At 43.7% G+C, this 14,604-nt stretch overlaps 1 protein-coding gene across 3 annotated transcripts in view; it reads right to left on the reverse strand.

Annotated features, from left to right (window-relative positions):
• Window positions 1-13,549, reverse strand: part of CLPS3 (CLP-similar protein 3) — a 28,670-nt gene extending 15,121 nt beyond the window's left edge. For 2 of the 3 annotated variants that reach the window (XM_087668759.1, XM_087668714.1), the window contains exons 1-5: window positions 13,199-13,549; window positions 12,504-12,569; window positions 11,760-11,903; window positions 11,386-11,627; window positions 11,146-11,284 (exon numbers count right to left, since the gene is read on the reverse strand). In XM_087668759.1, the coding sequence (XP_087524885.1) occupies window positions 11,146-11,284; window positions 11,386-11,627; window positions 11,760-11,903; window positions 12,504-12,569; window positions 13,199-13,375 (768 nt within the window). In that variant the 5' untranslated portion in view covers window positions 13,376-13,549. Of the gene's footprint in view, window positions 1-11,145; window positions 11,285-11,385; window positions 11,628-11,759; window positions 11,941-12,503; window positions 12,570-13,198 lie in introns of all 3 variants that reach the window. The other variant, XM_087668847.1, reaches the window with a different exon arrangement.
• Window positions 13,550-14,604: the final 1,055 nt, after the last annotated feature.

The following is a 14,604-nucleotide window of genomic DNA, read 5'->3' on the forward strand; positions in this document are numbered from 1 at the left end:
GGACCGCTCTGTTTCCCGAGCCTTCACATATAAATTGATAATGATTAGTATTATGTATAATTAACTTTTTAACCTTGAGTCCTTGACACTTGACATTGCTAATTTGCTTGGAAGTTGAATTGTAAATTGTGATATGTATGAAGTTTGAACATTGAACATATTGAATCTCCTCTCATATCATATATCTTTCTCTCGTTCACCTTTACAGGTGAATGTTGACAAGATTAATATAGAGAAGGTGCGTAACATTCCACGGATACCACGGGAGCGGAATATCTACTACATGCTCTATGAGGAGCTATCGGCACCGGTGCATTGAGACTCGTGCACAAAGGAGGGTTAGAGTGAGGGCCACACGTAGTCGTGCATCACAGGCAGAATCAAAGCCAGAGTCTGAGGATGAGACTGAGGCTACTTCATCAACTTCTCGATCAGGGACCTCGGAGTCAGACGAGGAGATAGTGCACAAATCCTTAGAGTTTGGATGACTCGTGATATACAGGCATCAATTTAGCAGTGCAAAGTCCAGACTAGAGTTGTCAGTTGTTCATTGATGTTCATACTTATAGCCTCACTGGACTTTGGAGTTTTGACAGATAATAGATTATTCACATAACATAGTTACTATCATTGTATCTTGATCCCACTTATTATGTATCTTGATTCTTAATCCATTGTTCTTAATGTCAGTCTTCACTCCTCTTTAAAGTTTAGATCATATCATCATAGATTATTCATAAGTCATAAATTCTAATTCATTTTGTTGCCTTATATTTTGAAAATTGAGTCTTAATTGTGTTAAGTTGTCTTAAGTTTCAACCATTGAGTCTTCGGTCTTAACTCCTCAATCTTCACTCGTGAGTCGTGACTCGTAACTCGTAAAATGTGCAATAAATCATGATTTTAATCATATGATATGAAGACTCAAAGTTTTGTATGAAATTTGAATACATGTTGTTTTAGGCATTGATATATTTACGTACCCACATATTACTATATTTTTTTTAGTGAACAACCAAAAATGCCATTTCCCCGTTTCCAAAATTTAATCGAAACTCTAAAACTCTGGTTTTTCCTATTTTCGTTTCTCCCGTTTCCAAAACTCCCCCGTACTATGACCGTGAGGTGTCGAGAATGTGAGATAAAATGGATGTGAAGGATAAAATGGTAGTGGTGGTGATGGTGGAGGTGTTTGATAAGGAGGAAAGAGGTGGGTAGGCAGAAATAGACTATGAGTGTTTAACGAGTGTTGATTGATGCGGAGACACTAAAATATGAATGTTTCCATTAGGTGTCGATGGAGGCGGAGACACTGGGACACGTAAGCCCTATCCAAATGGCGGTTGGGACACAGTATAATGACCGGAGGGTCCACTAGGTAATACCATAGAGGCAAACTGTGGCACCAACTAATCCACACTTGGGAGAGACTGAGGGGAACACCCAAGCTACAATGATCCGGAAGTGTGTGAGAAAAAGGTGGAATACCACTCAACTGAGAAGAGATTAGGTCCTACCTGTTATGCCATTTTGACCTTTGAAAACAAAATTGTTGGAAGGAAAAGAAAAGAAAGGAGTTCTCACAGTTTCTTGTTTCAATTGCTTACCTAGTCTTGAGTTTATAAAAAATATCTGTCTTTCTCATTACTCATAAACCAAAAATTGGTTTACATACATCCTTCATCATGAAAATCATCCATACCAATAGGAGAAGGAAAATCATCATTAACAGAATCCGAAATAGTAGACATATCTGACACCGAAGAGAATAAGTATGAATGCAATGGAGTATACTCTATGCCAATTTTCACTTACGGATGGCCAATCCTGAGTAGAGATTTCGCCCTTCTTGGATGGTTAGTAGATCGGTGTACCAAATCTAGAGGGAAATTTGATTTTGAAAGCTTGTTGGTTGTTATGCACAACAAGATGTATTGAAGAATGAAGGAGATTAGGTTATATTGCAATGTACTTTAACCTTTAGTAATATAAGTTTTAAAAATATCACAAGGAACACCAATTTTTAGAGCAAACAAGGTGTCCATTATCCAAGATTAAGTGATAATTATTATATTTCAATTCATTTGAATTTTATTACTTGCTATAATTAGTTAATAATCAAGTGATTACCACCCTATCTAAGAAAAAATGCTAGTTTTACAAAAGTCTTCCTATAACCTCAAGGATACATCAGGCTTAAACAACATAGACAACATATGTGCAAAGCTCATTATTGTTGATGATATCTAGGCCCATAGAGCATTAGCTAATCCATCAAACTTATAGTTGCCAAGGATTTCAAAAATGAGAGATATTAAACAAGTTTCAAAGGTTTTATACAAGTTTTCTAAAACATAAAAAATGGATTTCATTCGATATGAAAATTATGAAAATTTCATTACATATAAATATTCTTCAAGTCCCATGGGCCACAACAAAACATATGTTGAGCATGATTTAGCATTAAATAGAAAATTGATATGAACAATCAATAGATTGATAATTTACATACACTATATATATAGTCCAAGATTCATTATCCAGGTTTCATAAGTATAAAAAATTTATAATACCATAGTTTAAAAATTGCTCAATATAAAAACTACAATCATTAAAAATAGCAATAACAATCCATGTCTCTAAACCCATGTGACACGTCACTAAATTATGAAAATCGCTACTAAATGTGTTTAAACTTCAAATCCATGTCTCTATTAAGTCACCTTTTAACAAGTCAAAAAGAAAAATTTGATCCGACATGTAAAATTGGGTTGATTGTAACTGTCAAGGACGTATTTCAATTCAGTCATTTCTTATGTTTCTGAAACACCTAGACATTTCTAACATTTCATATGTGTAGGAAGTGCATTCCCTAGCAACTATAATCAAACTTGAAAAGGAGCTTATAGAGAAGAATCCCCACTAGATGAGCGTCTAGAAGGGCAAACTACGTGTTAAAGCTTATTCTCACTTGTGTAACACGTAGAAAAGACTACATAGTATCCTTCAGCTCAAACTTCATTTGCTAGAGCTAATCATAAAGTTGCATGGTTGATGGAGCCTCGTACAACATCTATAACTTCTCCCACAGTTCTATGGGAGGTAACCACTGAAAGGACCTCTTTAGAAACGTACCTCAAAAGAGCAAATTAAGCATAGGCATCATCTATATCCCAAGTAAGAATTGCCCCTTGTAGTTGTCACGATTCCAATCATCTAGAAGAGGAGTTGGAAACTCACGATGCACAATAGCTCCTGAAAACACATACCATTAGCACGTTTACAGAAACCAAGCTTTCGTGACAACACTTCCAATTAGTAATTAGCACCATGAAGCTTATCGTCAGTTGAGTAACAAGGAAGTGCCATTTGGAGAGGATAAAAGAAGTGAAGATGAAGAAAAGAAAAGATGTAAAGAGAGTGCAAGCAAAAGATAGCACAAACTGCATTAGTCAGGAGTTCACACGGTGTGTAGAAGACAGCTGATCACAAAACAACTACTACAAAAGGGCAAAATCTGATTAAACACAACTAGAAGAAGATCAATCACAAGGACAATAGCCAACAGGACCTGAATATACTATTGCCCAACCTACACAAGCAATAAATGCTGATAATGCAAACAGCTGAAGTCAAAATGTAGACACCACAGGCATTTAATGCAGCAGCACAGTAATAAAGCAATGCAAAAATTGAAAACACAAACTGGCTGGAAACAGGCCAGTTTTGTCCAGAAACAAGTCGCCTTGACAGCAACAGACAGAGAAAGATCAGTAGCAGCAATAGGTGTGAGAGTGCGCAACGGAAGAAGAACACGAACACAGAGGAGAAAACTGAGATGAATGCTGAATACACTGAAATGGACAGAGCAGTCCCTGCACGCAGCCCGGAGCGTCAGTGAGGGCACCAGAACAGACTGGAAGCAATGGCAGCACCAATGCCGGAGACGGAGATGACGGAGACAGTGCTGAACCTGCAGAGTACAATGCTGGAATGACTGGGGGGGCTGCTATATATAGCCCCCAGGCCAGTAAACTGGCCGACCTGCCAAATCTGGCCGACCTGGCCGACCAGCCAGATCTGGCCGACTTTGGCCAGATCTGGCCAACCTGCCCAAAAACTGGGCCGACTGCAGAATAACAGCCCAGTATGGGCTGTATGACTCCCAAAGGCTGCAGACTGACAAGGACAGCCACTAAACGAACTGACAGAGCTCCTCTGTCTCCTGTCAGACTCTGACAGGAGCTCACAACCAGGAGATGACAGACTGAGAATGATAAAGAGCAGGCTAACAACCCCTCTCAGATCCTGGGAGAGTCTGAAGACCCAAGAACCGCATGTGATGAAGCAAAGAAGCCTGAGGCAAAGGCTTCGTAAAGAGATCAGCTGGATTGGCCGCCGTAGGACAATAGACCACCACCAGCTCCGAATCCACGATCCGCTCTCGAACATAGTGATACTGAACCTCAATGTGCTTCGTGCGAGCATGAAACACCGGGTTCTTGGCCAGAGCAAGAGCACTCTGGCTATCCACGCGCCGGTCGGGGAAAAGCCAATCTCCGCCAGTAAGCGCCGGAGCCAAACTGCCTCCATAGCGGTCGAACATAGGGCCCAATACTCAGCCTCTGTGAAAGAAAGGGCCACAGTAGGCTGCTTCTTGCTGCTCCAAGAGACAGCACCGGATCCAAGGGTGAAAGCATAACCTGTAGTGGATCGTCTCGAATCCACATCACCTGCCCAATCAGAATCACTCCATCCGGAAAGGGTAATCCCATCTCCATACATGATCCCGAAGGATCGAGTCCCCTGTAAATAGCGAAGAGCCCGCAAGGCTGCCTGCCAGTGATCCTGCGTAGGAGTCTGCATAAAAGAAGACAATAAAGCCACCACAAAAGAGATATCCGGCGGAGTGTGAAGCAGCCAGATAAGAGAGCCGACAAGGCACCTGTAACGGGTGGGATCTGGAAGGGGAACTCCAACTGTCAAAAGCTTGGACTCGGGGTCCATGGGGCATGAGATAGGCCGACACTCAGCCAGATCAAACTCCGAAAGAAGCTCGGAGATGTACCTGTGCTGCGAGATAAAAATGCCCTGTGCCATCTGATAGATCTCCAGGCCTAGAAAGAAGTGAAGGATCCCTAGATCCGTCATGTCAAACTCCTGCTGAAGAATGGACCGTGTATGCTCCACCTGCTGAGTGTTGCTCCCTGTAATGATAAGATCATCCACATACAAGATAAGGAACACTGAAAGAGAATCCACAACCCGTAAGTAGAGGTTGGGATCATAAGCGGAGCGCGCAAAGCCACTCTGTAGAAAGAACCGGTCAATCCGCTGGTACCAAGCACGAGGAGCCTGCTTCAAGCCATAAAAAGCCTTCCGCACCCTGTAGACATGATCCTCCTTCCCCTGCACAAGAAAACCAGGAGGCTGTGAAACATAAATCTCCTCCTCAAGAACGCCATTCAAAAAAGCAAACTTGACGTCCATCTGATAAACAGGCCAACGGTGGTGAGCAGCAAGAGCCAAAAGAACTCGAATGGTGGACATCCTGGCTGTAGGAGCAAAAGTCTCGAAGTAGTCCAAGCCTGCACGCTGTGCAAAACCCTTGGCAACAAGCCTAGCCTTATGCTTGTCCAAGGAGCCATCTGCAAGATACTTGGTCTTAAAGACCCATTTCACACCTATCACCTTCCGTTTCGCGGGACGCGGAACAAGCTCCCACGTATGGTTTCGCTCGATGGAATCGAGCTCGGCCTGCATAGCCTGTCTCCAAATATCCTGTGCAAGAGCCTCCTCCACAATGGAAGGCTCGGAATCCTGAAGAATCTGTGACATAAGAGCATAGTTCACACATAGTGAACTATCCCGCTGGGCCTGTAATCGCGCTAATCGACGTGGACCTGTAGAAGAAGCAGGAAAGTGAGTAACACCTGAATCCTGCATGAGCCGGCGATACCATAAAGGAATCCTGAGAGACTCCTGCTGCTGTGAGGGAGACCGGGGGGTCTCCGGAACCTGCAAAGCACCCAAATCGGAGAGGGACTCCTCCTCACCGAGTGAAGGTAGATCCTCCGCATCAGAAGAAGGCTGTGTATCCCGTGAAGATCCCGAAGTGGCGGTGGAAGAGCTTGTAGAAGACGGAGTCACATCCACCAAAGGGAAAAGGGAAGCCGAAGGAGGAGGAATAGGGGGGGGTGCTAAGGGGTATCCTGGAAGGAAGTGAAGGTAGAGAAGGTGGGGGGAGGTCCGTCGATGACGAAGAAACATCCGTAATGGAACCATCAATCGGATCCTCAGAGGCCGAAGCCTCATCAAAGATCACATCCCTGCTCACCTCAACCTTCCGCGTCGTCGGGTCGTAGAGCAGATATCCCTTCGTGGTCGTGCTATAACCAATGAAGATAAGCTTTCTCGACTTAGAGTCGAACTTCGTCTTCCTCTTCTTCTTGTCCACATGGACAAAAGCGTCGCACCCAAAGATGCGAAAATGGGACATGGAAGGCTTCTTCCCAAAGAAAGCCTCATACGGAGTCATGTCCTGTAACGCCGAAGTCGGAGAGCGGTTGCGAATATGCACCGCTGTAGCCACCGCCTCACCCCAAAGGAAATGAGGAAGACTCCTATGCTCCAGCATAGATCGGGCCATCTCCACCATGGTCCGATTCGCATGCTCCACCACACCATTCTCTGATGGTGTGTTCGGATGGGAATACTCCACCCGAATACCATGATCCCTGCTAAACTGAGAGAAAAGGTGAGAAGTGAACTCGCCACCGTGATCAGCTCGAACGCCACGAACCTTGGAAGTTGTTTGGGTCTCCACAAACACCTGCCACTCACAGAAACGGGAGTACGCCTCGCTCTTGTACTCCAAGAAATAAGGCCACACATAACGACTAAAGTCGTCCACAATCAGCATCAAATACCTGGCCTTCCCAAGGGAGGCCGTGCCCATAGGTCCGCAAAGGTCGGTGTGAACCAACTCAAGCGGAGAAGTAGCCCTCCTAGAAGCAACCTGAGGGTGAGGCTGCCTGTGCTACTTGCCCCTCAAGCAGCTAGGGCACAAAGTGTGAAGAGAAGGGAAATAGGAAGTCCCTCCACTATCTTCCTCCTAGAAGCCTGGCGAAGAGAATCGAGGTTCAAATGACCATACCGAGCATGCCAAAGCAGCCCAAGCTCATGGGAAGTCCGCGCAGCCAAGGCTGTGAGCGTATAAAGCCCACCCTCCTGTGTACCTGTCCAAAGAGCATCACCTGTAGAAGCATCCTCCACTGTGACTGCATCCTGTGTAAAAATGACTCGGGCACCTAACTGAGTAAGGCCATGCACAGATAATAGGTTAAAACCCAAATCAGGGACATAGAGAACTCTGGCAGAGGAAGACCGCCTGTCAGAAAACATAGGTAAAGTCCCCACGCCTCGAACAGGGACTGTAGAATTGTCACCAATGGTGACGGTACCCCCTCTGGAACGAAGATCCTGAAGCCAATCCTGACGGAAGGTCATATGTGAAGATGCTCCACTGTCGACAAGCCAAGGCTTCTCCTGTGTGGTAGAAGCTAGGGCTGTATCCTCCTCAACAAAGACATGCACAAACGCAGATTCTATTGTGGCTGGGGCCGCCTTCGAGTCCTTCTCCTTAGGCTTCAAATGGGGATACTTCTGCCAACACTTCTCCTCGGGATGAGTGCCCTTCCCACAATGGGGACACTTGGGCTTCTTCTCCTTCGCATCCTTCTTGTCCTCCTCCTTGTCCTTGGCCTTCTCCTTCTTTTGTTTCTTCTTCTTGCCGCCACCTGTGCCGGCCGTAAATGCCTTGGTGGAGCCACTGGCTCCCACCTCTTTGAGTCGCTCGTCATGCTCCAAGACAAGCGGGGAAAGCTCCTCCCATAGGAGTGACTCATGGGTCCTCGAGGTGATGAGGTTGGTATAGAAGACATCATATCGGGGTGATGGCAGCTGAGTCAACAGAATCATCGCCATATCCTCAGACGATATCAGACGACCAAGAGAGGCTAACTCGCCTTGCATATCCTCCATCTTCATGATGTGCTCCTTCATGGAAGGAGAATCATCAAGACTGAGCATCCGCAACTTCTTCTCCAAGGAAATCTTGTGGGCAAATGTCTTGTGCTGATACAAAGACGCAAGCTTCTTCCACACTTCCGCCGCGGTTTGTAACCTGTGAACATGTACAAGAACGGAATCATGGAGACTAAAAAGAAAGGAACGGGCTCGAGAGTTGAGCCTATCCCATAAGGCTGCACGGTCCATAGAGGTGCCATCGGACGAATCCACAGGGGGACGGTCGATGGGTGAAGAAACAAGCTCCCAAAGGTCAAATGTGAAGAGGTTGCAGGCCACCTTGCATGACCAGAGGGAGTAGTTGGAACCATCCAACTTATCTTCCTTCGGAAAGGAAGGGAGAATCGGCACCTGAATAGAGGGAATCAAGGAAGGCATCCGCACATCTGAAGCAGTCTTCACGGAAGAAACCTTCGCGGTAGATGGAACCCTCTAAGATGTATGGACTGAAGAAGGACGAGTGCGAGGAGGTTCTTCCCGACGTCGAACCTCACGATAATCCCGCCTCCGCTCAAAGGAATGATGAGAGGGAAGTTCATCCTCTGAGTCATCAAAGCCTGAAAACTGGTAAGACATCTTCCAATCTGCAAAATACCAAAGAAAGTTGTGCCGATGTCGAAATATGACCAGCAATGTGGTCACCAACCACCAAGACGCAGGCAGAGAATGCCTACAAACACCTGGATCTGCAAAACGCAAAGATAACTGATGACGATCACCAGAAAAGAGACCACCAGCACCAGGAAACAGCCCGGAAAGAAGTCGCCAGCAGGAAATGTGCCGCCTGGAGTGGAAACGACCAGCAGAACAGCAAAACGCAGCCTGTAGAGAGGTCGCCCAGCAGGAGGGACAGCCTGGTGGAAAACGCAGGGTTTCTGCATCGTGGATGACGTGGCAGCCTCTGCAGACAGCGTGGACAGGAAAACGCAGGCTGGAAGGCCTCCTGAAGAAGTTGCCTGGCAATTGTTGATCAGATGGCAGCAGCAGTAAGGTATCTCACTCCTGAGGGTATGTCCTCCGTGCTCTCAATCAGGCGATGATACCATGTGAGAGTGCGCAACGGAAGAAGAACACGAACACAGAGGAGAGGAGAGAGAAAGCAGAGAATGAAGGAAGAAAGTCTGCACTGACTGAGATGAATGCTGAATACACTGAAATGGACAGAGCAGTCCCTGCACGCAGCCCGGAGCGCCAGTGAGGGCACCAGAACAGACTGGAAGCAATGGCAGCACCAATGCCGGAGACGGAGATGACGGAGACAGTGCTGAACCTGCAGAGTACAATGCTGGAATGACTGGGGGGGCTGCTATATATAGCCCCCAGGCCAGTAAACTGGCCGACCTGCCAAATCTGGCCGACCTGGCCAGATTTGGCCGACCAGCCAGATCTGGCCGACTTTGGCCAGATCTGGCCAACCTGCCCAAAAACTGGGCCGACTGCAGAATAACAGCCCAGTATGGGCCGTATGACTCCCAGAGGCTGCAGACTGACAAGGACAGCCACTAAACGAACTGACAGAGCTCCTCTGTCTCCTGTCAGACTCTGACAGGAGCTCACAACCAGGAGATGACAGACTGAGAATGATAAAGAGCAGGCTAACAGTAGGACGTGATGGCAGACCTGCAGCAGTAGAAAACAGCAACTCAGGACCAAACACGGACATCTAACATCATGTTAGAAATGGATGCAGCAATGGAAGTGTATGAATCTGCTGTAGTGGACTGCACAACACAAGCAAGAAAAGAGACTGCAAAGAAAACTCAAAAGAATGCTTGGGAAATGGAATCCATATACCAACACAAGAGACGATACAAGTACAAAGTGAGTCACCAGCTGTGTATGCACTGGCATTGACTCTCTCTATCCAACAGAACCTGTAAGTATTCTGATGATGAATGAATGACTAACGAGGAGAGAGCAATGGCCAATAAATAAACCATAATCAGTAGAAAGTTGGCCAGCTGATAAATAATAAAATAATCTAGTTGTCCAACACAAAAATGCCCAGTCGACCACAATCTGGGGCAAATAAATCAGACACCAACTAATCAAACTAGTGTACCCAACCAATGCTCATGCATAGAGTCTTGCATGAACTGACTAATATGCTAACACTAATGACATGGGTAGTCATGTGGTGAGCAAGCAACACTTGTTCCAAGCCACGCTAGGCAACAATGGTTGTGCAAGTTTGCAAGCAATTGGGTAGCAATTCATTTGCATGCATGACTGATCAATTGATCGTGGATCCACATCATCTTTAGGCCACAATAGCAACAGTGTGAACGAATAACATGCATATGGCTCAAGAAGCATGAGCAGGAGAGTCCACAACTTAACATGGCTGTTTGAGGATTGATTGTGGCAGATAGTGAGTCTATCATGGACAGGGCAGCAAGGCATCTTTGAGGATTCAGAGCACATGAGAGTGCAAGATTGATTTGAGGGGTGGAATGCAGCCTGAGTTCACAGTCAGCAGCCTTTACCCTTGCATGCATCCACATTGTTTCAAAGTATACATAAATCGAACAGCTCTATAACAATCACCTGCCAACAACAGTAACCTTCTCAAAACAACTAGAACAAAGCATTTCCAGCCATTTCTATACAACCTACATTCCCAGAGTATGATGTCTTTAGAATTGCATAGTGAGATGAGATCTACTATTCCAGCGTATTTGTGGTGGAACCCAATGAATCATGAGGATCTCTAATGATGGCTATGTTGGGCATCCCACATTACATGCAAACCCAGCTATCAAGTATTGATTCAAGTCACTCAGAACATTTCCTTGTATTGAATCTGACCACACCACAAGAGGAACTAGAAATGAAATATGCAACTACTAGAGATAAAGAACTAAGGGGTCCTGATCATGCCTGACAAAGAATGAGCCTCATAAACCCTACCCTGAGTTGCCAGGCCGACACATTTCTGAACCTGTTATAATAACGCACTTTAGTTTACATACAAACAACACCAGTACAGACAAGTTACAACACATAAAACCCACCCCCAAAATACTGCAGTTTAACTAATGAGGAAAAAGAAAGTACCTCAAAACCAACGCCTTCAACCCAGCCCATTGTATTGATCACCATGCCAGCAGCTCGAGCTTCAACATTTGCCGCAAACTGAATCTCCAAAGTACGGGCAAGTTCTTTCACCAATACCTTATATGAGTCTGTATTAGCACTGCACATGAATTTGATAAAAGCTATTAAATTGTAACTGGTTCCAACTCAGGAATGGATGCTCCAAGATTTTGACAAAACCCTTAGGCATAAGATTCTGACCTTGGATTGATATGTCCATAGAAGTAGACAAGTGGAACATCTGTTGGAAATCCCTCAACAGGATCGATAGGGAGTTCAATTGGTGTTGCTGCCAAAGTACCCGGAACAGTGACAGAACCTTGTCCTATATCTAAATCTACAAAGGTTGGTTTCCAGCCCTGCCTAGCAGCCCATCCCAAGAGCATCCTTGTGAGGCTCCCCTTTCCAGAGTCACTAGGTCCCACAACAATCACTCGTGGTCCCTGCAAGCAGAGTTGTAAATAGATCACCTTGTTGCAACTTGGCCAATAAACAACTAAATTCTACCTTTTTGAATCTGAAAGGTCTAACCATTAATATAACAGGATCTAAAAAATAGTTTCCAGAAAGCAAACCTGTGATTGAGCTAAAGCTTCACTCCTCTTTGCTGGGGGTAACATCAGTGGTGCAGTAGATGTAACCGAGGCAGCAGCATCTCGAGCCCGAGTGCGCCTGCGATCTAATATCGCATGCACATTCACATAGCTCACCATTGGTGTCTGCAACCCTCAATGTCATCAAGCCCACAAAGGAGTCCTGTGTTGTGGGGGTCAGTATCTCATCAAAAGAAACATAAATAGCCCAATTTTTTCCTTTTTTTTGTGCAATACAGATGGCATGCATTGGCTGCATTATACTTCATTTGAAATTATCTATTGCCTGTCTAAAAATACGAATTAAGGAATCTGCAAAGACTCTTGCTGATATAACCAAAGGCTATCAGAATCTTCATATTAACAGAGCTTGAAATTTTCCATTATTTGGTGTTATTTAACAGTTTCATTAGCCCCTGGACACTGATCACCAACTCACAGACAATCAATGGCAATAAAAGGAGGTGCCCATGTCCAAGAATAAGGAATGCCCAAAATCCACTCCCTACTAAAGAGATTTGGCAAAGTTGTTACTCGTTCTATTGTACTTGAGGCAAACAGCGACATTCCTGGCCCTTTCTAGCATTCATATTTTATGTGCTAAAGACGTTATGTTTGCTGTAGCATGAGTGAAAATAACTATTAATGGACGCACTCCTTGCAAGAAGGAAAGAAAGACAGCAGTTTCTGTATGGACCAAAACAGCTTGAGGCACTACATAATTACCTCATCTGCAACATAAGCTTCAGCATTCCCCTCTATTTCAATCGTTGCTCCATTCCACGTGAAAACCTACAGCACTCAGGCAGGCCAATCAAAAGAACCTCTTACCTAAACATAGTCATTTTAACTTTCCGACAGAACCAAGGAATGATTCAAATCACAAGTGAAACAGAAATTAGAATGGCCATTGCAACAGCCTGATAACTGCTAGGATGCATTAAGGCCATAACTATGTGAAGCATTTCTAATATTTCTAAGTTCCATTGTTCACAAAAAACCAAAGTTTAATGTAAGATGAATGACAAAACTTTGGAAAACAGCCCTTCAAATTTGAAATGAGGTTTCAAACCTTACATTTTTTAAAATATTTGGTTATAAAGTTGGCAAATACATGGAATATGATTTTAGAAATACCTCCAAATTTTTTAGTTAAATGTATTTGTGTCTACTACCAACAAACGTTATTTGCTTAATTTTTGTCACCTTGTCCTCCTTAACAGCACAATTATTCTCTCACTTGACTGCCTGAACTCATCTTATACGAGAAAGGGTAGTTTGATGGTTGCAAGTATATGCATACAATCTCTCTCATCCCCTAGGAAAGCAATGTATTGTTTTAAATGTTTCTAGCCCTAAATGTAAGAAATTTTCGACAGTAAATCGAGTTCAACGAGAGACCAAGAAGGGACGGAACTTACTGCGAACTTATGGCCGGCCGAGAAGGTGAGCTTGAACTGCGGGGGAAGCTCGGTGCCGAAGATCTCAGCCGTGCCTTCGAGGACCTGCAGGCGGATGGTGGAGTCCCAGCCGACCTCCACCCTGAGCTCGCTCTCCTTCTGAAGCCTGTGGCGCATCGCGTTAGGAGTCGCAGACATGGCCGCCTGCCGCGCTGCCGGACGACGAGACGAGACGCGAACGAAGGCGGATTCTTCGTCTCTGAGTTCTCCTCCTCCTCTGAGTTTTCTCTAGTAGACTAGGAATTTATGGTAGCAACTTTTTTCTGTGTAAGAATCGAGTAGTGAAAGAATGGTATAGGTAGTAGTATTGTGTACATTCTTGGCCTTGCATCTATCTATATGTGGATGCATCTTACTACTATATTATTTTAGCTATAAATCTTTCTCTTTCTTTTTCCCATCCCTTTCCCCTCTCTCTCACTTATAATCTCTCTTTTTCTTTTCCCCATCCCCTTTGAAAATATTGCGGAGCCTAGGTTTTCTCTCTCTCTTTCTTTCCTTTAATTAAATCAAACTTCTTTTTAAATCAAGAGTCTCTCTCTCTTTCTTTTAAATTAAACTTTTTAATTTGAATTTTTTATTAAATATTTTTAAAACTTTTAATTTAAAGTTTTTTAACATAATTTTTCATACACTTTGAAAAGGAGATAGAATAAAAGAGAAAGAGAGAGAGAGAATAATAATAATAATAAGACGGAGAGAGAAAGAGAAGAAAGGGGAAAGAGAGTAGTTTTTTTAAATTAAACATTTTTCTTCTTCCCCTCCCCCTCTCTCTCATGCGTAGGGCCTAGGTTTTCTCTCTCTCTCTCTCTCTGTTAGATTAAACTTTTTAATGTAAACATTTTGTTTAATTAAAATAAGGAGAGAGAGAGAGAGAGAGAGAGAAAGAGCAAAAAAAAGAAGAGAGGGAGGGAGAGAGAGAGGGGGGAACTGAGAGAAAGAGAATTATAGAGAGAGAAAATATAAAATTTAAGAGAAAGAAAGAGAGGAAAAGAGAGGAGAGAGACAGAGAGAAGAAAATAAGAATAAGAATAGAGAATTTAAACACATTGAGAGAATTATAGAGAGGAAAGATAAAATTTAAAAGAAAGAAAAAGAATTATAGAGAAAGAAAATATAAAATAAGAGAGAAGGAGAGAGAAGAAAGAAAAAAGGAAAAGAGAAGAGAGAGATAGAGAGACAGAGAGAAGAAAATGAGAGAAAATAAGAAGAATTATAGAGAAAGAATTTGAACATAAAGAGAGAATTATAGAGAAAGGAAAGATAAAATTTAAAAGAAATAGAAAAGAAAAAAAGAAAAAAAGAGAAATTTTCTTTTTAATTAAAATAAGGAGAGAGAGAGAGAGAGAGAAATATATAAATAGCAA

This window comes from Lygodium microphyllum, chromosome 1 (assembly GCF_053477565.2).
Source record: "Lygodium microphyllum isolate KBCC chromosome 1, Lygodium_microphyllum_v1.1.10, whole genome shotgun sequence".
In the NCBI taxonomy this organism is placed as follows: Eukaryota; Viridiplantae; Streptophyta; class Polypodiopsida; order Schizaeales; family Lygodiaceae; genus Lygodium; species Lygodium microphyllum.